Below are 25,694 nucleotides of genomic sequence, written 5' to 3'. Positions count from 1 at the left end.
GTAGGGAAAGCGTGCGGGTTCCTGAGAGACTGCTCTGCCCTCGCAGTCAGTGCTGGCCCCCATGTGGGTGAAGGTACTGTGCTGTAGGGAGCTGTTTGGGGACCACACAAGGGGGCCTTTCCCTCTGGAGTTCGTGCTGACCCCAGTGTCCCAGGGTGCTGACGGCTGTTGTGCTGTAGGAGGCAGGGTGGCGGTTTCAAGAATAACGTCCTCCCATTGCAGGCAGTGCTGGCCCCAGTGCCCCAGCACAGCTCTTAGGGCCTGTACTGCAGGGAGCGGGGTGGGGGCTCAGTAGGGGGCGCTCTCCCCTCGCAGTCAGTGCTGAGCCCAGTGCCGCAGCACAGCACTTAGGGCCTGCGCTGCAGGGAGCAGTACGTGTGCCTCAGTGAGAGACCCTCCTCGTCACTGATCGCTCTGATCCCCCTGGCCCATGACAGCACAATGGGGCGCTGGGTAACTGTAGATCCCATTTGTGGGATTTGGGGGTGAATGGAGCCTGCAGCTGCTCAGAGGCAGTAGAAACCTGGGATCCCTTTATGAAGAGTGGGGCTCCTTCCCCCGTCACTCCAGGTGGTTTCCATCTCAGCTAATTACCCTTGAACCTGTTATATCCCCCACTGCTGTGACTGGAGACAGGGTTCTTCCTCACTCCCTCTCCTACATAGCCCATGAGTTTCTGTGCCTGGTCTCTCAGCAGTCCTGTCCCACTCCAAAGGTGGCTGAATGTCAGTGGTGGGGAGTGAAGCCCTGACAGGCAGTTGCAGAGGTGGTTCACAGCCGTCAGTGGGAGGTGCTACTTTCCCCAGGGTCACTAGTGATCAGATGCACAGCAACTTACTTGAGTGTTTATTCCCTTGGGGTGTTTGCAGACTCAGACATTTCAGAGCAGACTCAGCTCCGACTCGTGAATGGCCCGAGTCGCTGCGCTGGGAGAGTCGAGGTGTTTCACAGCCAGCAGTGGGGAACCGTATGTGATGACAGCTGGGATTTAACTGAGGCCAGAGTCGTGTGCTGGCAGCTGGGCTGTGGGACGGCATTATCAGCCCCAGGCAGGTCTCAATTTGGGCGAGGCTCTGATCCCATCTGGCTGGATAACGTTCACTGCACAGGGACAGAAGCTGCCCTCTCCGAATGCAGGGCTCGGCCTTGGGGAATCCATAACTGTCACCACGGAGAAGATGCCAGTGTTGTGTGCTCAGGTAACTCTCATCCATCACTGTGGGTGTTGTGGGGAGCGGGATGGGGGCTCAGTAGGGGGCGCTCTTCCCTCACAGTCAGTGCTGAGCCCCGTGTCCCAGCACAGCACTTAGGGCCTGCACTGCAGGGAGCAGTACGTGCGCCTCAGTGAGAGACCCTCCCCGTCGCTGATCACTCTGATCCCCTGCCCCATTACAGCACAATGGGGCGCTGGGTAACCATAGATCCCATTTGTGGGATTTGGGGTCGAATGGAGCCTCCAGGCACTCAAGGGCAGTAGAAACCCTGGGTCCCTTTATAAAGTGTGGGGCTCCTACCCCCATCATAGTGATTTCAATCTCAGCTAATTACCCCTCAATCTGTAACATCTCCCACTGGTGTGACTGGAGACAGGGTTCTTCCTCACTCCCTCTCCTATATAGCCCATGAGTTTTCATGGCCTGTCTCTCAGCTGCCCGTTCCCACCCCAGAGGTGGCTGTGTATTAGTAGGGCAGAATGAGCCCCTGCCAGGCAATTGGTATGTGTAGAGACTGATCAGATCCGAGGCGCTACGTTCCCCAATGTCACTAGTGATCAGAGGCAAAGGAATCTCCCTGAGTGTTTATTCCCTTGGCGCATTTGCAGATTCAGCCATTCCAGAGCAGGCTCCAATCCGACTGGTTGATGGTTCTAGTCTCTGTGCTGGGAGAGTCGAGGTGTTTCACAACCAGCAGTGGGGAACCGTGTGTGATGACAACTGGGACATAACAGATGCCGGAGTCGTGTGCAGGCAGCTGGGCTGTGGGACGGCGTTATCAGCCCCTGGAAGAGCTCAGTTTGGGCGAGGCTCTGACCGTATCTGGCTGGATGACGTTCACTGCACAGGAACAGAAGCTGCCCTCTCCGATTGCAGGGCTCGGCCTTGGGGAGACAATAACTGTCACCATGGAGAAGATGCTGGTGTCAAGTGCTCAGGTAACCTTCATCCATCACGTCACTGTCAGTGCTGCAGGGATCGGGCTGGGAAGCTTTCAGCACAGACCCAGCTCTCCTGTCTGAGTCAGCGCTGACCCCGGTGCCCCAGCATGGTGCTAAGGGCCTGTACTGCAGGGACCCGGTTCGGGGTCACAGTAAGTGTTGCTCTTCCCATGGTGTCAGTGCTGACCCCATTTCCCCCGCACAGTTCTACATGCCTGCGCTGCAGGGAGCGGGGTGTGGGCTCAGTAGGGGGCGCTCTCCCCTCAGTTAGTGCTGAGCCCAGTGCCCCAGCACAGCACTTAGGGCCTGCGCTGCAGGGAGCGGTACGTATGCTTCAGTGAGAGACCCTGTCCCGGCACTGATCACTCTGATCCCCCTGCCCCACGACAGTACAATGGGGCGCTGGGTAACCGTAGATCCCATTTGTGGGATGTGGGGTTGAATGGAGCCTGCAGCCGCTCAGGGGCAGTAGAAACCTGGGATCCCTTTATGAAGTGTGGGGTTCCTCCCCTCATCACTCGGGGTGATTTCCATCTCAGCTAATTACTCCTGGACCTGTAACATCCCCTAAAGCTGTGACTGGAGACACGGTTCTTCCTCACTTCCTCTCCTACACAGCCCATGAGTTTCTGTGCCTGGTCTCTCAGCTGCCCTGTTTCATCCTAGCGGTGGCTGCATGTCAGATTTGGGGAGTGAGTCCTTGATAGGCAGGCGCTGTGTATAGAGGCTGTTCAGACCGGTCAGCGGAAGGCGCTAAGTTCCCGAGCATCACTAGAGATCAGATGCACAGGAATCTCTCTGAGTCATTATACCCTTGGGGTTTTTACAGGTTCAGTCAGTCTAGGCTTTGCTCCATTCCAACTGGTGAATGGCCCAAATCCCTGTGCTGGGAGAGTTGAGGTGCCTCACAATCAGCAGTGGGGACCGTGTGTGACGACAACTCGCAGTTATGTGAAGCTGCCATCATGTGGAGGCAGCTGGGCTGTGGGACGGCGCTATCAGCCCCAGGCAGGGCTTGATTTGGGCTAGGGTCTGATCCCATCTGGCTGGATGATGTTCACTGCACAGGATCAGAAGCTTCCCTCAGTGAATGCATGGCTAAGCCTTGGGGAAATCATAACTTTCACCACAGAAAAGATGCCAGTGTTATGTGCTCAGGTAACCCACATCAATCACCATGATGCAGGGAGGGGGATGGGAACTCAGTAGGGGCACTCTGCCCTCACAGTCAGTGCTGACCCCAATACTCCAGTGTGGTGCTGAGCTCCTGTGCTGCAGAGAGCAGCTCAGGGACCACCATGCGAGCTGGATGTCAGTGGTGGTGATTCAGCCCGGGACAGGCAGTCACTATGTGCGGAGGCCATTCAGACCCCTCAGCACTACGTTCCCCAGCATCTCTAGCAATCAGAGGGACAGGAATCTCTCAGTGTTTATTCCCTTGGGTGTTTGAAGGCTCAGGCATCTCAGAAATGTCTGCTCCAGCTAGCGAATGGCCACAGTCGCTGGGCTGGGAGAGTCAAGATGTTTCATAACCAGCAGTGGGAAACTGGGTGTGATGGCAACTGGGACTTATATGATGCTTGAGTTGTGTGCTGGGCTGTGGGACAGCGTTATCAGTGCCACATGGGGCTCGGTTTGGACATGGATCTGACTGTCCCTGGCTGAATGATGTTAACTGCACGGGGTCAGAAGCTGCCATCTCCGAATGCAGGGCTAGGCCTTGGGGAGATCATAACTTCAATTATGCAGAAGATGCCAGTGTTGTGTGCTCAGGTAACTCTCACCTTCCTTTGCCCTGTTGATGCTGCAGAGAGCCTGTTGGGAAGCTCAATAGAGCATGCTTTCCTGTCTGAGTTAGTGCTGACCCCAGCACCCCACCACTGTGCTGTGAGCCTCTACCGCAGAGAGGGGTGTATGTGCTGTGTGGAGAGGCCTTCATCCCCATTTGATTGTTCTAGTTAGTAGAAAATTGATAAGGGAAGCAAAGGGGCAGAATAAGACATCTATGGCCAGCAGAGTTAATGGCAACAAGAAAATATATTAAGAACCAAAAGAATAAATATATTTTTAAATACATTTTTAAAATAAATATATATTTAAATATATTTTTAAAATATATTAAGAACCAAAAGAATCCTGACAATGATATCAGTCCATGCTTAGATGGAAATGGGAGAAATATCAATAACAATGCAGAAAGAGCAGAAGTGTTCAATAAATATTTTCGTTCTGTATTTGGGAAAAAGAGATCGTATAGTCTCACCATATGGTGATGATAATACTCTGTCCATTCCACTGATCTATCAGGAGGATGTTAAACAGAAGCCACAAAAGGTAGATAGTTTAAAATCAGCAGGTCCAGATCATTTGCATCCAAGGGTTTTAAAACAGCCAAGTAAGGAGCTGGACTGTTATTATTGATTTTCAATAAGTCTTGGAGCACTAGGAAAGCTCCAGCAGCCAGGAAGAAAGCTAATGTTGTGCCAATTTTTAAAAAGAGTAAAAGGGATAACTCGGCTAATTAAAGGCCTGTCAGCCTAACGTCAATCCCAGGGAAGATAATGAAGTGGCTGATATGGGAGTCAAACAATAAAGAATTAAAGGAGGATAATGTAATTGATGGAAATGAACATGGGTTTATGGAAAATAGATCTTGTCAGACTAACTTGATTTTTTTTTTTTTTTGGATGAGATTACCAGTTTGGTTGACAAAAGTAATAGTGTGGATGAAATAGACTTATACTTCTGTAAGGTACCGCAAAATATTTTGATTAAAAAACTTAGAACAGTATAAAATTAACAATGCAGGGAGTGGTTCTTGGACCTATGATATTTAACATTTTTATCAATGACTGAGAAGAAAATATAAAATCATAGGCATTAAAATTTGCAGACGATACAAATTGGGGGAGTGGTAAATAATGAAGTGCATAGGTTACTGATTCAGCCTGATCTGGATTGCTTGGTAAACTAGGTGCAAGCAAACAATATACATTTAAATGTAAATTTCTATATCTAGGAACAAAGAATGCAGATCATGTTTACATGATGGGGGATTATATCCTGGGAAACAGTGACTCAGAAAAAGATTTCCAGGTCGAGGTGGACAATCAGCTGGGCATGAGCTCCCACTGAGACTCTGTGGTCAAAAGGGCTAATGCAATCCTGGGATGTATTAAGAGAGGAATCATGAGCAGGAGTAGAGAGGATATTTTACCTGTATATTTGGCACTGCTGTGGCCATTGCAGGAATTCTGTATTCAGTTCTGGTGCCCACAATCCAGGAAGGATGTTGATAAATTGGAGAGAGTCATAGAAGAGCCACAAGAATGATTAAAGGATAAGAGCCTTACAGTGATAGGCTCAAGGAGCTCAATCTATTAACAAAGAGAAGGGTAAGAGGTGACTTGATCACAGTCTACAAGAATCTACCTGGGGAATAAATATTTAATAAAGAAAAGGAGTACTTGTGGCACCTTAGAGACTAACAAATTTATTTGAGCATGAGCTTTCATGAGCTACAGCTCACTTCATCAGATGCATTCGATGAAGTGAGCTGTAGCTCACGAAAGCTTATGCTCAAATAAATTGGTTAGTCTCTAAGGTGCCACAAGTACTCCTTTTCTTTTTGCAAATACAGACTAACACAGCTGCTACTCTGAAACCTATTTAATAAAGGGCTCTTACATCTAGCAGAGAAAGGTAGAACAGGATCCAATGGCTGGAAGTTGAAGCTAGACAAATTCAGAGTGGAAATGAGGTATACATTTAGAATGGTGAGGGTAATTAACCACTGGCACAAATTACCACAGGTTGTGGTGGATTCTTCATTGCTGACAATTGTTAAGGCAAGAATGGATGTTTCTGTAAAAGCTCTGCTCTAGGATCAGACTAGATGCTCAAAAAGGTACATTGTAGCCTTGGAGTCAATGAATCTATGACCCCCTGCCCTGCTATGGCACAATGGGGCACTGTGTAATCACAGACCCCACTGGTTGGGTATGGTGTCAAATTGAGCCCGTAGCCAATTACATGGACTAGAAATGAGAGTCACTTTGTCAAGAGTAGGTCTTGGATCCCCATTCTTGTGGCCAATTTGCATCTTAGTTAATTAATCCTGAACCTGTAATGTTCTTCGGGAGCTATGATTGGTCTCAGGCTGCTTCCCCACTTCCTGTTCTAAACAGCTGGGCCATATTTCCCTGTCCTGTTTCTCAGCTGCCTGGCCCTACCCAAGAGGTGGCTTCATTTCAGTGGCGAGGAGAGATCCTGTTCTCCCATTCTCATGCAGTCTCGGTGGGTGGAGCCTGTTCAGACTAACAGAGTTTAAGGCTGGAGGGGAGCGTTTTGAGCATTGAGTCAGGCCATCAGCAAAACAAGGCTAGAGAGAATCTCTCTTGAGCCAAGGCCACAACTTCTGTTTGAGTTGTAACAGATTTTTAAGAAAGACGCCCAGTCTTCTTCTTCCTGTATAGACTTATTTCAGAGGAACAGCCGTGTTAGTCTGTATTCACAAAAAGAAAAGGAGTACGTGTGGCACCTTAGAGACTAACCAATTTATTTGAGCATGAACTTTCGTGAGCTAGCTCACGAAAGTTCATGCTCAAATAAATTGGTTAGTCTCTAAGGTGCCACACGTACTCCTTTTCTTTTTGTATAGACTTAAAGTGCCAGAGGATCTCACATGTCCCTAGATACATTGTTTCAGGAATTAATTAACCTCACTGGTATCAATGCCCTGATATTTCTGAATATATCTAGCTTCAGTCACTGGATCTCATTCTGTTTTTGCCTGCTGGATTCAAGAGCCCTCTTTGTCCTCCAGTAGGTACTGATAGAGTGTAATTAAGTCATCTGTTAACTTTCTCTTAATTAAACTAAATAGGATGAATGAACTGTAAGGTGGATAGAAAGCTGTCTAGATCGTCGGGCTCAACGAGTAGCGATCAACAGCTCAACGTCTAGTTGGCAGCTGGTATGAAGAGGACAACAAGGCATCCAGTGGCAACTTAAAGACTAACAGATTTATTTAGGCATAAGCTTTTGTGGGTAAAAAAACCCACTTCTTCAGATCCATGGAGTGAAAATTAGAGATGCAGGGATTATATACTGACACATGAAGAGAAGGGAGTTACCTCACAAGTGGAGAACCAGTGTTGACAGGGCCAATTCGATCAGGGTGGATGTAGTCCACTCCCAATAATTGATAAGGAGGTGTCAATTCCAGGAGAGGGAAAGCTGCTTTTGTAGTGAGCCAGCCACTCCCAGTTCGTATTCAAGCCCTAATTAATGGTGTTAAATTTGCAAATGAAGAAGAAGACATCAGGAATGGTAACATACAAAAGCCAGTAGGAGAACACTTCAGTCTTCCTGGACATTCTATAACAGATTTAAAAGTAGCCATACTTGAACAAAAAAACTTCAGAAACAGACTTCAAAAAGAAACTGCAGAACTAAAATTCATTTGCAAATTTAACACTATTTCACTAGAAGGGTGGTGAGGCACTGGAATGGGTTACCTAGGCAGGTGGTGGAATCTCCATCCTTAGAGGTTTTTAAGGCCTGGCTTGACAAAGCCGTGGCTGGGATTATTTAGTTGGGGTTGGTCCTTCTTTGAGCAGGGGATTGGACTAGATGACCTCCTGAGGTCTCTTCCAACCCTGATATTCTGTGATTCTATGACAGAGCTTCCTACGTTTTTTTCATTGTGATGCAGGTTTTCCAGAACTCAGACCCTACTTGGCGCTCTTTTCTAAACCCTTTCCAATTGGTCATCATCCCGTTTGAAGAGTGGACACCAGAGCTGGATACAATATCCAGTAATGGTCTCGCTAATGCCATTTATGGAGGTGATACCACTTCCCTGATCCCACTCAACATCATTCTCCAATTTATACATCCTGGGATTGCAGTGGCCCTCCTAGCTACAGCACCGAGCAGAGAGCTCATGTTCAGTTGGTTTCTACCACGACCACTACATTCTTTGTGGAGTCATTCCTTTCCACATTACAGTCCCCTGTACTGTACACGTGACCTATGTTATTTGGCCTATATCCCAAAAGGGACTCAGGCAGCCACATCCCAGTGCAGTCAATGGGACTTAGGCACCTAAATACCCTTGAAGACGTGGGCCTTTTTTCCTAGGTGTGTGACCGCACACTTGTCTGTGTTTAAATACATGTTGTCCAAATGAGTCCATCTTACAAAGTGATCCAGTTCGCTGTGTAGAAAGGACCTGGCCTCATCATTATTTACTGCTCCACTAGTCTTTGTGTCTCCTGCAGACTTTACCAACAAGGAATTGATATACTCTTCTAGAGTAGATAAAGATATTGAATAGCACTGGATCAAGACCAGATCCCTGTGAGACCCCACCAGAAACAATCCCCCCCCCCCAATGGATTATGTTGGTTCTGTATAGTGTTAATGTTTCTTATCAGAATATCTAACTCCTTACAGAGTCTAAGTATGGGCAACCTTCTGGCAGGTGGAGCTGGCAGCAAGGGTCAGGGTCCATACAAAACAGAAGAAACACAATACAAAACAAAGCAAAACAGAACCGACTCAAGCCCCCACCCACTGATCTGGGAAAATTAAACACCACCTCGGGCGCCTTGCAAAGGCAATACTTGCCAACTTGCAAGCACTGACTCTGCGTATAGCAAAGATAATATCTAATGAAAAGGCAAAAGGAACCCGCATTAGTTTGGGAAAACACCACAACCACCATTCAAAAGCATATGACCATGAGCAAATACCCACCCCAGAGTATGTTGGGCAAGTGTCCTTTCCCTCATTCAGATCGTGCTTACATATAGTACATAAATACTGTTATATTTATCAACTGAACCTGTAATCCTGCTTCTTCCCAAAGGCAAAACAGAAATACTGATCTCCCATGTCTGCCTTTTCTGCATCCTTATTGACAGTTTTACCATCCCTGCCATGCATCGGATCTAGGCCATTCCTAGGATTTCTGTTTGTTCCTGATACATTGCAAATGCTACTTTTTACTGTAGTTACTCCTTTTTGATCGGAGCAGTTAGCTAATTTTCAGGATCAAGTGGGTTGTTTCTGATAGAAGGGGAGATTGAAGATGCTGCAGCTAAGCAGGCAAACATGATCCTGCGATGTGTAAGTGGAGGAATATCAAGTAAGAGGAGGGAGACAGTTATTAACATTGCTGGATTTCTGCAACGCAGTCCTGGTTATGTACAAAGCATGTACAAAGTCCCGTCTCGCTGAACACAGCAGAAATCAAACTAAGGGGGAGAATTTCGTTGCTCACAGTTCAAAGTCTCTCTCAGCTCACCCTGACCCCAAGGCTCTTAGCAGGTTTCAGAAGGTCACATGATCAGCGATTCTCTGGCTGTGTCTGGGCTTCTTTGCTCCTTCTCTGCGTCATTCTCTGTAACTTAAGACTCAGATAAAGATCCAGCATCAGCCCCATCTGTTGGTATTGGTGCTGTCTGCACTGATCACTAGAGCTTTCCCCTCCCCACTGCCAGTTAAATGAGAATTTAAAACAATAACTCCTAGGAACCCAGGTACTCTGCCATCCACACAGGTTTCCTTGTCACCCTGCCTGCTCAAGTCCTGTATTCGCTCATGGAGATATCAGTCATAGCTGGACGTAGATTATCAGTGAGTTCAGGGCTCATGCCCTCTCGGTGAGGCCTATCTGTGGTGGACAGGCTGTCTGTAGAAGATGGCAGTGTGCTGAGGTAAGTTGCATCATTTCGGTATCAGCAAGGATAAATTGTTCAGCCTTTAATGACCATGTAAAATCCCCTCCAAAAAGGAGTACGTTTGGGATTGTTTTCCAGGAGGCTTTTTCCAGGCGTGTAGCCGCTGCTGCACCTTCTGTCCTTCCTACACGGGCATTCCATTCTCCTCTCTCCTGGAATCTCGTGTCTGCCACGCTCCCTTCCGGCTCCTCTTTTCCTCCACCTGCTGGAATGCTGTCCTCAGGCCACTGAGACAAGGCCAGGGTTACACTACACAATTACTTCGGTATAACTACGTTGCTCAGGGCTGTGAAAAATCTGCACCCCTGAGTGACGTAGCTACACAGACCTCAGCTCCCCATGTTGAAAGTGCTATGTTGGCAGGAGAGCATCTCCCGTGGACATACCTACTGCCTCTCACGGAGATGGAGTTAGTAAGCCAACTGGAGAGCTCTCCCCTCGACTGAGAGCAGTGGCTTTCAATCTGTGGTGACAAAAGGTTGTCGTTACCATAGAACCGTGGTTTTCAGCCTGTGGTCCATGAACCCTTGGGGGACCACAGACTATTTCTGAGATTTCCAAAGGGGTCCCCTCCTCCATTCGAAATATTTCAAGGTTCGCAAATGAAAAAAGGTTGAAACCCCCTGGCTTAGAGCGTCTTCATCAGAAGCGCTACAGCTGTGCAGCTACAATGAGTTGGTAGTGTCGACCTGCCCTAAGACTCCACCGTATCTCTGACCTGTGTAGGTGCAGGGGGCCTAGCCAGTTCTTGCTGCTGAACATCAAGTCCCTGAGAAGCCCGGGTTTTCAGGGTCCACAAATTATCTGAGAAGCAGAGTAAGGCATAGTTGATTGATGGCTGTGCTAAGATAACAAATGATATCTTCATTTCCCAATCTTGTTGGTCTTCATCAACTCAGGCTGTAAGAATGGAACCAGTGGTGTGGTTTACTCTCTCCACTGCCCCTTTACTCACAGGATAGGCAACACGGGTACTCACCTTGGTTATCTGGAGTTCTCAGCAAACCTCGTGCAGTAACCGTGATACAAATTCCTTCTCCTCATAACTGCAGACGCAGCCTGGTGGGATGAACTGCAACCCTATCTGTTTCATCAGTGCAGTCATAGCTGTTTCAGTCCTTTCACCCTTCAGTCACTGCAGCACCACATGCTTTGGGAAAGTGTCGTACATGGTCAGTGACTATTTCCAATTTCCAAGCAGTGTTTCTGGCAGTGGGCTGTTCAAGTCCATCTGTGTGACCATTAGTAGGTTGGGGCAGGGCATGACTCCCAAAGGACTTTTGCCTCTCCCTGCTGACAGATAAGACAGGAAAGTATCAGATCCTTAATATCTGCAGAGAGGAGCAGCAAGAACATGTGTTGGATACATAACTCAGGTTATTGGGTCTGACGAAAAAGGGAGACAAGCTTCTTGCAGCATACATGGGAACTGGGGAATACTGCAGTGTGTCAGTTTGCCAAGGATGTTGAGCTCTGTGATAGGGTGAACCCAGGGGGATGGAAGGATGACTTAGCCAATTGGAGGGGAGATGAGAGGAGGACACCTTTGCCCAAGGGAGGGTGAGCGATCTCCTGCCTTGCCTTGCTTAGGGAGTGTGAGTAATCTCCTGCCTCACTGTGTCCGAGGCAGTGTGAGAGATCTCCTGCCTCACCCTGCCCGAGGGAGTTTGAGCGATCTATTGCCTTGCTGTGCCTGAGGTAGTATGAATGATCTCCTGCCTTACTGTGCCAGAGGAGGAATCTCCTGCCTGGCCTGCTGAGGGAGTGTGAGCGATTTCCCTCCTCTCCCTGCCTAGCAAGTGTGAGCGATCTCCTGCCTCACCCTGCTCAGGGTGTGTGACACTATGGGCAATAGATCTATTGTGATCCTGGGATGCATAAATAGGGGAATCTCAAATGGGAGCAGAGAGGTAATTTTATCTCTGTACTTGGCACTGGTGTGACTGCTTCTGGAATCCTGTGTCCAGTTCTGGTGTCCAGAATTAAAGAAGGATGTTGATCAATTGGAGAGGGTTCAGCGAAGAGCCACGAGAATGATTAAAGCATTAAAAAACATGCTTTGTAATGGTAGACTCAAGGAGCTCAATCTGTTTAACAAAGAGAAGGTTAAAGGGTGATGTGGGGAGGTGCACTCACCCCATACTGGAAGGGGAAGTGTTAACTCCCTGCTGTGAGCTGAGGAAGTCATATCCCCACGTCCCTACTGGGCATGCTCCAGGTGCAGCCCTAGTATAAAAGGGAGCAGCTAGGCTCAGTTTGGGCTGACTACCGAGGAGGAAAGATGTTCCTTGCTGGCTCCTGCCCAGGAACAGCTGGAACCCCTGACTGTGGATGCCGGAGGCACCGAGACCAGAGATATGCCCAAGTGCATGCTGACACCCGAGAGGGATCAGAGTCACTGGGAACTGCATGCACGAGAAGCCTGGTGATCTCGACGGCAGCTCCAAGAGACATGGTAGGAAGTGGCCCGGGGGGGACTAGCTATAGTCCTGTGGGAAGTTGGTGTATTTTGGTTGGAGCTCCGCTGACTCAGTGGCGGAGCACTCCACCACTGGTAGGGCCCTGGGCTGGGACCCAGTGGAGCAGGGTGGGCCTGGGTCCTCCTACCCTGGCTGCCACACACACCCCCAGCTGGTGGCCCATTGGCACTGACTGCAAGACCTTATCGCCCTGCAGATTAGGACGACTCTACTGATTCTGGCCACAAGGCCTTACTGCCCTGCGAGTGAGGGCAACTCTGCTGACTCTGGCCATTGGGCCACACAGCCCTGAGACACGGGCAGTCCTATTGGCTCTGGCTTTTGGGCCATCCAGCCCTGAGGGAGAGGGCATCTGTATCAACCTTTACCATTAGGTTTTCTACCCCTGAGGACAAGGGGAGAAGAATTGACTCTGACCACTCAGCCATACCATCCCAGAGGCAATTATATCGACCGTAGCCATTGGACTCATGGCGCTGAGGCAGAGGGCAGCTCAGAGTAGGGGGTGCACTCACCCGCATTCATTGTGGTTCTCTCACCCCGTCACACATGGTGCAGAACGTGGGCACCGATCGAAGCCTCCTGATAGGCTTACGCTAGGAAACCTGACAGGGACGGGTTTTCCATGTGTTTGTTAGCACTGGCAGAATATTAGGATTAGAAGTGGAGTCTGATGAAGTCTTGCAGTGGTTACCTGAGAGCCAGCGACCACAAGCAACAGCAGCACCAGGCGCAGCTGTTGCAACCGATTGCTAACTAGCAGCAGCTACTGATGAGTGAACAGCCTGTGCAGCCACAGGGCCAGCAGCAAAGGCTAGTTCAGCAGATGGCAATGTTACTCTGGCCTAGGGGGACTTTGACTGTCACCCTGACAGAGTCCAATCCAGGGTCCATGCTGCCTGGCCTCCCACTGCAACTTGCCAAGATGGGGCCTGGGGATGACCCCAAGGCTTTCCCAGTGACTTTTAAAGGGTGACCGTGGCTGCTCAGTGACCTCCAGAACACTGGGCTACCCTTCTAGCCCCATACCTGGGGCCAGCCCAGCTGTCTTACCAAAACTTGGATCACCAGGATGCCTTGGATTATGTCAAGGTGAAGGTGGCCATCCTTGACCAGACTGGTACCAGCAGTGATCCCATCGTGAGCGGTTCCCCACCGGGGCTAGACCGAGGTGCAGGAGCCCAATGCCTCAGAGATTATGCCTGGAGGTGGCTGGAGCCCAACAAGAGGTCTGGAGCCCAGGAGGCAGAGGCTGTAAACCTTGAGCAGTTCACCCAAATCCTCCTGGCAGGAGGGAAGAAAAGGGTATAGTGACACCAGCCTGGGACACTTGTGGATGCCGTTGTACTACTGGAAGCTTACTTAGCAGCCGAAAGTGTAGAGCAATCTCACACGACCGGGGGGAAGAGGTAAGCCATTGGGGAAAGTACACACCAGACTAAACCTGGAGGGCCATGACATTCATCTGGGTGCCCGGGCATTACCTCAGACCTGACTCGGAGATTGATGGCCACCCGAGTCTCAACTCGGCAAGAGGAAGACCCCTGAGCAGAGACTGGCTTGGTAAAAGCATACCCATCAGCTGAGGAAGCCCGGGACTGTTCTTGTCTGTGTGGCCAACAGGGATATTTCCTCTGGGATTGTCACTATATGGATAGTAACTGTTTGGGTATCCAGCCCACGCACTTGAAAGAGGACCCCGGGGATGCTCGGAGTCCCTGTGCTTGTAAATGGGACACCCGTGGTGGCGCTGATTGTCTCTGGATGTAGCCAGACCCTTTTCCAGGGTGAACTGATCCCAGATCCTGAGCCGAACAAGACCCAAATACCATTACAATGCATCCACGGAGATGTGCGCTCTTATCCAACTACCTGGGCAACGCTAGACATCTCCCACCATAGTGCAGCCCTTCAAGTTGGTGTGGCCCCTAAACTGCACTATCCAGTGATCTTGGGGTGGGACTAGCTGTGGTTTTGGAAACTCTTGCAAGGATGCACCCATTACTCGCTAATAGCAGATAATGATGGGACAACACTGAGGGAGCTCCTCAGTCACAGCCTAGAAGACCCTCTCAGCTTGTGAGGATCCCTGATCTTGTCTCTCACTCAGGCAGACACACCCATAGAAGATTCACATGCAGAACTTGAGAGTGATGGTGATTTCGTCCGCAAACAACAAGAGGACCTGACTCTTAGTCGAGCCTGGGAACAGGACACACTTAGGGACCAGGAGGAAGAGGGTATGCCCCAGACCTCTTGGGGCCCTACTTCAAGATGGGACTGCCTCTATAGGGTAGTGGAGGAACCCCAGACGTAAGAAATGCTCTGACAGCTGTTGGTTATTTGAAAATTGTACCGGGGCCTCTTACATGTGGCCCACTCAGAGAAAAAACCCTCCAGAGGGTATCACGGAGGTTCTTCTGGCCTGGCATCCATCGAGAGGGTGAAGGGAGTGGCTCATCATGTGTTGCAGTTGCAGGAACGATTCCTGATGCTGGGGACCTTTGCAAGAGAAAATTTAACACAGGCCCAGAGGACCCAGGCTCAGCAATATAACAGAGGGGCCCACTTACCGAGTTTCAAACCGGGTTCTACTCCTGTTACCTTCGATGGAATCCAAACTCCTGGCTAAGTGGCAAGGTCCCTTCAAGGTCACTCGGCGGGTCAGACCAGTAGATTGAGATCTAGCTACCAGTGTGATGTCATGCGCATGTATCATGTTAATCTGCTGAAGGCATGGAAAGCTAGGGAGGCCCTCCTTATCAACCCCTATTCCTCCAAACCAGAGCTTGGTCCGCTAGTTGATGGCCCTCTTGAGGCTGGACCACACAGCTCTGAGGTGCAGGGGAAGTCCTATTGACTCTGGCCATTGAGCCACACAGCCCTGAGGGATAAAGGATATCAACCCTTACCATCAGGTTTTCTAACCCCTGAGGACAAGGGCAGCCGAATTGACTCTGATCACTAGGCTATACAGTACTGGAGGCAGAGGCAATTGTATTGACTCTAGCCATTTGGCCTCACCGATCTGAGGCAGCTCAGAGGATGGGGTGCACTCACCCCACACTAGACAGGGTTCCCCCACCCCGTCACAGGTGATTTGATCACAGTCTATAAGTCCCTACATAGGGAACAAACAGTCTAGCCGAGAAGGGTATAGTACAATCCAGTGGCTGGAAGATGAAGCTGGACAAATTCAGACTGGAAATAAAGCATACATTTGTACCAGTGACAGTAATTAAGCATTGGAACAATTTTCCAAGGGTTGTGGTGGATTCTCCATTGCTGGCAATTTTTTAATCAAGATTGGACGTTTTTCTAAACCATCTGCTCTAGGAATTGTTTCTGGACAGTTCTCTGGCCTGTGTTATACCGGAGGTGAGAATAGATGATCACGTTGGTCCCTTCTGGCTTTAGAACCTACAAAACTGTGACACCAGTTCCAACAGATGATTCCCTAACAAAGTAGGATCAAGGGGTCCCAGCACATCCCAGTGCTGCTCCCTTTTCTCGAGAATCTTCCACCCCAATGTGATCACTGGGATTCGGTGTTCCCAAGGATTTGACTCTGTGGCCCCTGTCAAAGTCCCTCTTCTGCTAAGTTTTCTATTCATCTTCCTTCTCCTGAACTCTCTGGAACTCAGACCAGCAACGGTCTAGTTGGGTACATTTTGGGGTCATTCTGATAGTTGGCTGACCCTCAGCCCTACCATGAGCCTGTCTCTGATACATTCTTCACTCACCTCCCAATAGCCACAGTGTTCGACTAGGTGCTCCTGGGCTCTTATAACTCATTCGCTGGCTCCCCCTTCTCTGGCTTACATAAATGAAATTGTTCCTGCTCAGACACCACCGTGCAGCGTGGCATGAAATGCTCATCCAGTTCTTCTTTCACTGTCTTGAACGGTTTCATCTGAGCAGCTGTGAGGCTTCTGGGAGGGACAACGACTCTGCTGCAGGCCCATTGTACAGTGCACGGCACTCCCTTGTTTCTCCTCTGATTGCTGAGCTCAGAAAGACTTACACCTGAGGCAACTTCTGCAATCTGCCTACCCAGAGTGGCCAACCGCAGGGTGCTGTCAATCACATTCTGCAGGGGTGGAGTTTGGAAACAGCTGGGTCAGATGGAGCTGTTTCTGCTGTTTTTACCAGACTGTAGACCCTTCCCCTTTTTCTGTGCTGCCTTTGTGTAGCCTAGGGTGATGTGGTCCAGTAAGGAAGCATTTGTTGACAGATGTTGCTCTGGGTCTCATCTAGGGTTGCCAACAGTCCCATATTACAAGGGATGTCGCTTATTTAAACAGAAAATTGCCTGTCCCGTACTGAGTCCGCATGGGACACCTTTTATCCTGTATTCCAACAGCAGGAGCCAGTACTCACAGGTGCATCTTTACACTCCCCTCCCGACCCTTCAGTGCTTCTCAGAGAAAGCAGATATGGCTGCGCTCAGGGTCGGGAGGGGAGTAGAAAGATGCGCCTGTGAATACTGGACCCCTGCTGGACAGGGCCCCTGCTGACTCCAGCCCTTGAGCACGGCCCCGGTGCAGGCTCCGTCTAAGAGGGCGAGTGAACGGGGCTGGGTCCCTGGAGCTGTGCTGAAGGGCCATGGTCAGGAAGGGGCTCTGTCTGGCAGGGGGGGTCAGTACTCCCAGGGTGTAGCCTCCCTGCTCGCAGAGTCTTGCCAACGTCCCCCGTAGGGTTCACAGCCCTGCAGCAGGCAAAGACCAGCAACCGCAGCCTCCAACTCGGCACCTGGCGCCCACGCAGAACCTGAAGAGGAGTTGCAGCAGCTGCTGACCCAGCATCTGAGGCCCTGGGATCTCTCCAGCTCCAGATGCTGCAGAGAGACAAGCCCTAGGAAGTCGGGGGTGGGGGAAGGGACTTGCCACTAGGGGTTCAAGTCAAGACTGGGGACATCTGAGGTCTGGCCTGTATTTTTAAATACAATGTTGGCAACCCTCATCTTAGCTTCTGCATCCCTTACTCACCCACCCTCATTCCCTGCTGCAGCCTGGACTCACCACAGCCCGTCTCTTTGGGCCCTCTGTGCATTTAGGCCTCTTCTCCATCTGCTCGGCTGTTAGCTCTGCAACTTTTGGCTGTTCTGGCCTTGCTGGAGAGCCAACTGGTGTGTTTTCCTTTCCCCCTTTCCCCTTTCTGAGGGGGTGCACTGTGATCTCTTGGGCTTTTCTTTGATCCCACCCCTCATACCCTGTAGAGATGACAGATACCCAGGGCTGCCTTCAGTTCCTGTTTACACACAGACTCTTACCTATTTGCTCTGTGCCCCTAGTGATCGCTCTGAATGATCCCAACTAACCCTGCAATCCCACCAGCCCCAGCATAACTGTACTGAAGTGTACTGGCCATAGATTATATACACTGATACTTTAGGTTCCCTTATCAACTGTCTGCATCTCCTTACTGCTAATTTATAGCCTTCGCTTTCAGCTTCCCTCATTTTCTGTTTGTTAGATATTGTTTTAATTACTAATCATCATTATTTGTTGCTGCATTACTTCCCTTCTTAACCAGGATATTTTTTAACCAACTAATCCATCTTCTGTGATTGTGGAGTTGACAGCTGGGGCTGGGGGGGGGGGGGTTGCAGTGTTAGTTGGGATCATTCAGAGCAATCACTAGGGCATCCTAAACATTTTCCAATTATCATTCACAGTTTGGATTTAAACCTTTCTTCTCAATCAATTTTGCTCATAATTGTTTTCAGCTTTGGGAAACTGGCCCACCAGCCCTCCCTGTCCCAGCTTCACCAGAACGGGCCTCTAGAAGGAGCCAGCCCTTTTCATCTGCCCTGCTGGGCCCTGATCTCTCTCTGCTCCCCATGCTTCCAGGTGCTGAGGGACCAACTCTCGCTGATTCTGCCTGCAGCTGATCGTGGGAGACCTCTCAAGGCATCCCCTGGCGATCTGAACTCGCTGCTCTTCCCTTCCAGCAGGGCAGCCTGTCAGGGCAGGGTGTGCCAAAGTGGTGGGGTGTCCAGCAGAGGGCAGCAAACATCTAGTACACCCCATCACCACTGTCAGGGCAGTTTTGTGTTTGCACATAGCCAGTGTAATCAGGTCTGGATCACTTGCACCTCTGCACCTTCCCATTTGTAATTCTGTGATTAAATTCTCCTTTATCCATCAGTCTCCTGTAGGGCCAGCCCGAGTCAGGGGCCATACTTGTTGTGTTAGAAAATTATCACTGATCATTCTTAGAAACTCCAGGGATGTTTTTCTCGTGGCAGCACAAGATCCCTGCAGGCTCCCATACACTGATTCCCCAGAGCAACACAGAGTGTCTTTCAACACATTGCAGCAGGCGTTCAAAGTGCTGTTCACCCTAGTCTTTGATTTGGGGGGCATTGCAGATCCCAGTGGTACCCCCTCTTGCCATGTCTCAATGGGAACAGTGTTCCCTATGCTTTCCATGTCCAGCACTGTTGAGTGCTCACTAACTGTAAAGCAAGTCAGGGTGCCACTCCCCACTGCCATGTGCCCCCTCTGCTCTTCCTAAATGAGGAGTGTTGCCCATTTGTTGCATTATCCATAGTGGGGCCTTGACAGGTGTTTCTGGGCAGAGGAGAAATTGATTACACAAGTCAAGTGTTTCTTTTGTGCAGTCTGGTTTATTTACAAAGTCCTGTTTCCCTGAACACAGTAAAAAACAAAAGCAGATGGCATTTTCCTCGCTCTCAATTTCCAGAGTCTGCCTCTCCAGCCAGTCCTGTTTCTCAAGACACTACGTTCCCTGTGTCACTACAGATCAGATGCACAGGAACCTCCCTAAGTCTTTATTCCCTTGGGTGTTTGCAGGCTCAGGCATTTCAGAAGTGGCTTCGCTCCGACTGGTGAACGGCCCGAGTCGCTGCGCTGGGAGAGTGGAGGTGCTTCATAACCAGCAGTGGGGAACAGTGTGTGATGACACCTGGGGCTTGTCCGAGGCTGAAGTCGTGTGCAGGCAGCTGGGCTGTGGGACAGCATTATCAGCACCACATGGGGCTCACTTTGGACAAGGATCTGACCATGTGTGGCTGGATGAGGTTCAATGCACAGGGACAGAAGCTGCCCTCACCGAATGCAAGGCTAGGCCTTGGGGAGAGCATGGCTGTAACCCTGGAGAAGATGCCAGTGTTGTGTGCTCAGGTAACAAAAAGGGTGGTAGGAGCCTGTGCTGCTGATAGTGGGGTGGGGGCTCTGAAGAGGGTGCGGTGGTGTATGTGTGTGATTGTCTCTGTACCTGTTTGTGGCAGCATCTGTGTGTGTGTGTGTATGAAAGGGTGTGCACAGGACAGTCTATGAATACTTGCATACATGTGTGGCAGTTAGGGTTGCCAACCCTCCCAGACTGCCCTGGAGTCTCCCGGAATTGGCCTTGATCTCTGAGGCTACTGAAACCAATCCAGGAGATTTTAGGAGCTAAAGTCCAGCAGCGCAACAGGGTTAAGGCAGGCTCCCTACCTGCCCTGGCTCCGCATGGCTCCCAGAAGCAAGCACCACGTCCCTCTGACTCCTAGGCACAGGGGTGGCCAGGCAGTCTCTAGGCGCTGCCTGATCCTGAGTGCTGACTCCGCAGCTCCCATTGGCTGCAGCTCCCATGCCCCCTCCCGCACCCAAACTCCCTCCCAAAGCCTGCACCCCACACCTCCTCCTGCACCCTAACTGCCTGCCCCAAACAGATGAAAGTGGGTGGGGGATAGCGAGCGACAGAGGAAGGGAAGATGGAGTGAGTGGGGGTAGAACCTCGGAGAAGGGGGCAGGGCAAGAGTGTTTGGGTTTGTGCGATTAGACAGTTGGCAACCCTAATGGCAGTATGTGTGTATTTGAGGCAATGTGTGTGTGCATAAGGATGTATGGGAGTTGCGCATGGGACTCTGTGTATGTGTCTGCTTGTGTAGCAGCATGTGTATGGCTGTGCAGTATGTATGTGTGTTTGAGGCAATGTGTGGGTGTGCATAGGGATGTATGGGGGTTGTGCATGGGATTCTGTGTGTGTCTGCTTGTGTGGCATTGCGTGTGGGGGGGTGCAGTGCGCATGTGTGTCTGTGAGTGCGTGTGCGCACACACAGGTGGGGTGATATAGAAATGCTCCTCTCTGCTCTGTGCAGACACTCCCCCATCCGCGTGCGGTGCCGGGTGTTCGGGCGTCCGGCAGCAGGGAACAGCCTCTTGTGCCCTGTGCTTTGTGTTTCAGATCAGGGCCAGCTGAGGCTGCGGCTGACAAGTGGCCCAAGCTCCTGCTCCGGGCGAGTGGAGGTGCTGATTAACGACACCTGGGGTGCCGTGTGTGACGCCGGCTGGGGCCTGCCGGAGGCGGGGGTGGTGTGCAAGCAGCTGGGCTGCGGCACGGCGCTGTCAGCCCCAGGCGTTGCTCAGTTCGGTCACGGGGCCGGCGACGTCTGGCTGGAGGGCGTGAGCTGCTTGGGCCAGGAGTCTCTCATCACTGAGTGCCAGCTGAGCCGGCTGGGTCCCGGGCTGTGTGGCCGTGGCTCCGAGGCCAGCGTGGTGTGTGCTGGGCAGGCCGGTGAGTGACCAGCGCTGTGCGCCGTAGCCATGCCCATGTCCCTGCAGACATGGGGTGGGCGGGAGAGACACCCTGGCCATGCCAGGGGGTGGCCGGGCTCCGGGGGGGCAGCGCCAGGGCTCCTGCTCACCACACCGAGGATACTGGCTGTCCCAGCGGTTCCGACAGCCCTGCTCAGCCTGGGGCACCACTCCTGGGTCTCTGAGCAGCCTCCTTTGCCACGGGGCTCCCTCTCCTGCCAGCCCTGGCTCCGGTGCTGGAGGCTGCAACCCCTGCAGGCAAACCCAGAGCACAGATCTGCGGGGCAGAGAGCCTGTGGGGCCTGGGGAGGAGTCTGGGGGGCAGGGCCTGGGGAGGAGTCTGAGGGACAGGGCCTGTGAGAGCAGCTGGGAAGAGGCCTCTGGGAGCTAGTGCCCCCAACCCTCTCTCTAACACATCCCCCTCCCCCAGACTCCTTGGGCTAGGAGTGTTCCCTGGGGGCAGCCCAGCCCTGAGCCCCTTCCCGCACCCAAACTCCCTCCCAGAGCCCATACCCCCTCCCGCACCCAACCCCCTGCCTCAGCCTGGTGAAAGTGAGTGAGGGTGGGGGAGAGCGAGCAACGGAGGGAGGGGGGAACGGAGTGAGAAGGGGTGAGGCCTTGGGGAAGGGGCAGGGGCGGGGCAAGAGTGTTTAGGTTTGTGTGATTGACAGTTGACAACCCCTTAGCCATCCCCCGCGCAGGGCCCTGCACTGCCCCACACTTTGCCCTCCTCCTCAGGGCCTGTGGCAGAGGGCAGGGGCTTGGCAGCCAAGGTTCTGAGGGCAAGAAACTCAATCCCAGGTCGGGCTGCGGGGTGGGGCAGGGAGGTGGCCTCAGGATGGGGGCTGTGGAGGGCAGAACAGAATCAGCTCCATAGGGACTGTGGGGCAGGGGAGGGAGTCAGCCGTGGGGGGGGGGTGGCTGTGGGGTAGGGACAGTCGGGCCATGGGGGGTTATAGGCGAGGGGATGGAGTCAGCCTTGGCAGGGGGCTGTGGGAGGGGAGAGAGTCAGTCTCGGGGGCTGTGGGGCAGAGGCAGGGATCAGCCCCATGGTTGTGGCAGGTCCGTGGAGGGGGGCACAGCTCACTGCCTGGCTCTCTCCCCAGACTCTGGGCTGCTCTGGCCCGTGCTCCTCAGCCTGGGTGCTGTCGTGGTGCTGATCTGCGGGGCCCTGCTCTGCTGGAGGAGGCGTCGGGGCAGAGCTGCTAGGAACCCCCTGGGTAAGAGGCCTGGACCTGGAGCACAGCGCTGCAAGGAAGCGGGGCTAGGATGAGGGTTGCCATCCTAACCCAGGAGTACAGCACCAGCTGGAACCCAGTGCCCTGTCCATGCCCTGTGCTGCCTCCCTGCATGGGGACCTGCTGCTCTCACAGCTACTGGGGACCCTGCTCTGACTGCCACACACAGGCCCACGGTCCCGGCCTGCGGGTGCCCCATCCCTACAGCCCTGCCCTGGCAGTGGGGTTGGGTTGCCAGGCATCCAGTTTTCAACCAGAACGCCTGTTCAAAAAATGACCATGGCAGCTCCGGTCAGTGCCACAGCCCCAGGCCCCCGCTGAGCCAGTCTCCGCATGCTGCCTCCTCCCCAAATGCTTGCTCCACAGCACCCATTGGACGGGAACTGCAACCATGGGAGCTGTGGGGGCAGTGCATGAAGACAGTGCATAGACCCTCCCTGGTCGCTCATGCACCTAGGGGCCACAAGGACCTGGTGGCTGCTTCCTGGGAGCCGCGGTAAGCGGTGTCAGGACCTCGCACCTCTAACCCCCTCCTGGACCCCCACCCCCTGCTCCAGCCTGGAGTCCCCTCACTCAAACTCCCTCCTGGAGCCCGTACCACCCGCACCCCCCATCCCATACATCCCAACCTCCTGCCCCAGCCCCCTCCTGCTCTCCAAACCCCTCATCCCCATCCCTGCCCCAGAGCCCACAGTCCCAGCTGGAGCCCACACCCCCTTCTGCACCCCAACCCCCTGCTCCAGCCAAGTGAAAGTGCGTGAGGGTGGGGGAGAGTGAGCAATGGAGGGAGGGGGCATGGCCTTGGAGAAGGGGAGGGGCAGGGGTGTTCAGCTTTGTGCGATTCAAAAGTTGGCAACCCTACGGTGAGGTTCTATTTAAAAGGCGCCCTGGCACCTGGGTGAGGTGGTGCCAGGGGCAAAGGTCATTGGCCCGAGTGCTTCATCCTGTCCTCTTGCTTGCAGGTCATGTGCATCTGGAGGAGCTGGGGGCTCCAGATACACCACCCCAGACCCAGGAAGTGGCAAATCCAGAAACCCCCGAGGAGCCCGACAACGAGATGACCTGGCTGGTGAGGGAAGACATGGCGCTGTGAGAGCCGCATGCAAGCCAGGCTGAGCTGGGCTCCGCCTGCAGTGAGAGACGTGCCAGTGGGATCCTGCACAGAGCAGTCCCAGGGCTGCCAGCTGCCTGGGTTGTGGGGACGCTGATGGGGCTCCTCTGGGGGCTGGGGCTGGGAGTCTCTGCTCCCCCTGTGGAGCCCCTGGCTCCATTGTCCCCTGCAGCTCACCTGGAAGATCTCCTGCTCCACCCCACCCCCAGCTTTCCCTAGTGTAGCTCCCAGCAGCTCCCATGCCCATCCCTGAGTAGCCTGTGCCCAGTCATGCAGACAGCATGTGGTGCATCATGCAGAACCATTGTCAGGTGCACAGGACAGCCAGTTCCGTCCCCACACAATGACCATCCCAACATTTAAATGAGCTATGGGGAGAGACTGACTACGGGTGTCTGCCTGTGCCCGATGCGCCAGACCCTGGTAAAGCCTGGTGTTCTTGTCTGTCTGTACCCAATGCCCCCTGAACTCGGGGCACCAGGCTCCATCTGTCTGTCTGTGCCAAATACACCCTGAGCTCAGGGCACCAGGCCATGTCTGTCTGTGCAGCAGCCAGCCTGGGCCCCCAGTAAATGATGATTACAGTTTCTAGTGTGTAGATAAGGTGCAGAACTGAGTGCAGCTGCAGGATGGTGCCTTGCTTAATGGAAAGGAATGGGTTAGGTTACAGATACAGAGAGCTTCCCTCTAACCTTCCCAAATTCACTCCCCGCTCTGTCCTGGCCCCTCAGTCCTTCCCCGTCCCCTCCTTGTGCTGTATAAACACCCTGCAGTAATACTACACAGTTGCATCCAGACACGAGCCCCATTGCACATTTCACAGGGGACGATGTTCGGGAACAACCACATTATTCCCCCTTCTCTTTGTGTGAGTAGCATGTTGACAGCTGAAACCTTTCTGATTTCTTGTAATTCCCAAAAGCTTCCACAAGGTGTCAATGGCTCCCCACTCCTCAAAATGCCCCACTCTCACCCCTTCTGTAGTAGGATGACCATACGCCCTGTTTTGGCAGGGACAGTCCCCTTTTTCAGCTCTGTTCTGGCCATCCCTACTTTTTCACTAAAACTGGACATTTGCCCTGATTTGTGAAGGCAGCGCTGCCTTCACAAAGAGCTGCCCCCCTGGGCAGCAGTCCCTGCTCTCCGCTGGACACTACAGGCAGTTATTATGGCTAGGTCAACCTAGGACAGCTCTTCACTGCTTGCATTACAGGATAGTGAGGAGTTTACTTAAAAGGATTGAACCTCAGCGATGTATAATCCCTTCCCAAGGAGCCTGGTGTTCTGGTAAAATGAGTGTGCTGCACACATTAAAATGGTGCACTCCACCCTGAGCTCAGTGACTGCAGTCGTGACTGGTCTTTGGGTTGGACGCACGAAGAGTAGGGTGACAGAGTGGAGAGCAGAGAGCTGTGGCTGCTGCCAGGGGGAGCAGCTCTGAAGGCAGCGATGACCACCAGCAGCAGCAGAGAAATTTGCTGCTGTCAGGCGGTGCTAATTTCACACCAGGCCCCCAGGGAAGCATCCCCACTTGCTGGCTGCAGGGCAGAGCAGAGAAGTAAGGGTGACATGGTATTGTCACCCTTACTTCTGCGCTGCCTCAGAGTCTGAGCCTTCCTTACTGTGAGGCTCGCTACAGAATGCTTTGAGCAACTTAACCGGAGGCTGTATAGAAGCACTAAATTAATTTTCTTATCAGCTCAGTGCAAGGTCAGCCCCAAGAAAGTAGGAACTGATGGGCACAGATCATGGCTACATGGATTGTCAGCATCCGCAGGGTTGAAGGGTGCCGCACGCGGGTCATCCGATGGGGGTTAGTGGCAGTGCTCCAATTTGTAAACGCTGATTTTTACTGGTTGGCTGAGTTGCAGCCGCAGGCTGAAAGCAGCGAGATGGTCTCTTCCCAGCTCCAGTGTTTGCCTCGCTTGGGAGCCGGAGTGTTGAGACAGTGTGAAATAGGAAGAGCTTTTAATTGCACATTTCGTGGTAGCTAAGAGTCCCCCTGAGCCAAACAGGCTGCCTGCCGTATAGGCAGAGTGCTGTGTTCAGCTGTTGGGCTGGGCCAGTGTTCTGAGAAAGCCCTGTGAAGGAACACTTGCAAATCAATTCTACCCTGGTGTTTCAGTAGCAGATTTACCAGGCCATGGAGATCTCTGGTGTAAACCCTTTGACTTGGAGATTAACTTGGCCCATAGCAAGAAATTGGTTCAGCAAAACAGGGGCTAGCAGGAGCTGGGTCCCAGCCAGAGGCAGACTGACATTAGGGGCAGCGAGTTATATACACTCGTGGTGCCTGAGCTCCAGAAATATATAGGGCCTGGCTCCACCAACGTTTGGGGCCAGGTCTCTCCCCCAGCCCTGCCAACCGCCCTTCTGCACCTCCCCCAAATGTCTCCCAGCCCCCACTTGCTGCACC

The 25,694-nt window shown here is 52.2% G+C and overlaps 1 protein-coding gene across 1 annotated transcript in view; it reads left to right on the top strand.

Moving 5' to 3' along the window:
- The window catches only part of LOC125629385 (scavenger receptor cysteine-rich domain-containing protein DMBT1), a 46,394-nt gene extending 20,700 nt beyond the window's left edge, over positions 1 to 25,694 (top strand). Inside the window, 11 exon segments of the mRNA XM_075122682.1 lie at positions 876 to 1,199; positions 1,823 to 2,152; positions 2,839 to 2,847; positions 2,991 to 3,077; positions 3,080 to 3,313; positions 3,606 to 3,746; positions 3,749 to 3,928; positions 19,208 to 19,531; positions 20,580 to 20,909; positions 22,036 to 22,149; positions 23,130 to 25,694. Of these exon segments, the coding sequence (XP_074978783.1) occupies positions 876 to 1,199; positions 1,823 to 2,152; positions 2,839 to 2,847; positions 2,991 to 3,077; positions 3,080 to 3,313; positions 3,606 to 3,746; positions 3,749 to 3,928; positions 19,208 to 19,531; positions 20,580 to 20,909; positions 22,036 to 22,149; positions 23,130 to 23,260 (2,204 nt within the window). The 3' untranslated portion in view covers positions 23,261 to 25,694.

Source organism: Caretta caretta, chromosome 23, assembly GCF_965140235.1.
Source record: "Caretta caretta isolate rCarCar2 chromosome 23, rCarCar1.hap1, whole genome shotgun sequence".
Classification (NCBI taxonomy): Eukaryota; Metazoa; Chordata; order Testudines; family Cheloniidae; genus Caretta; species Caretta caretta.
This window is presented reverse-complemented; position numbering and strand designations above follow the sequence as displayed.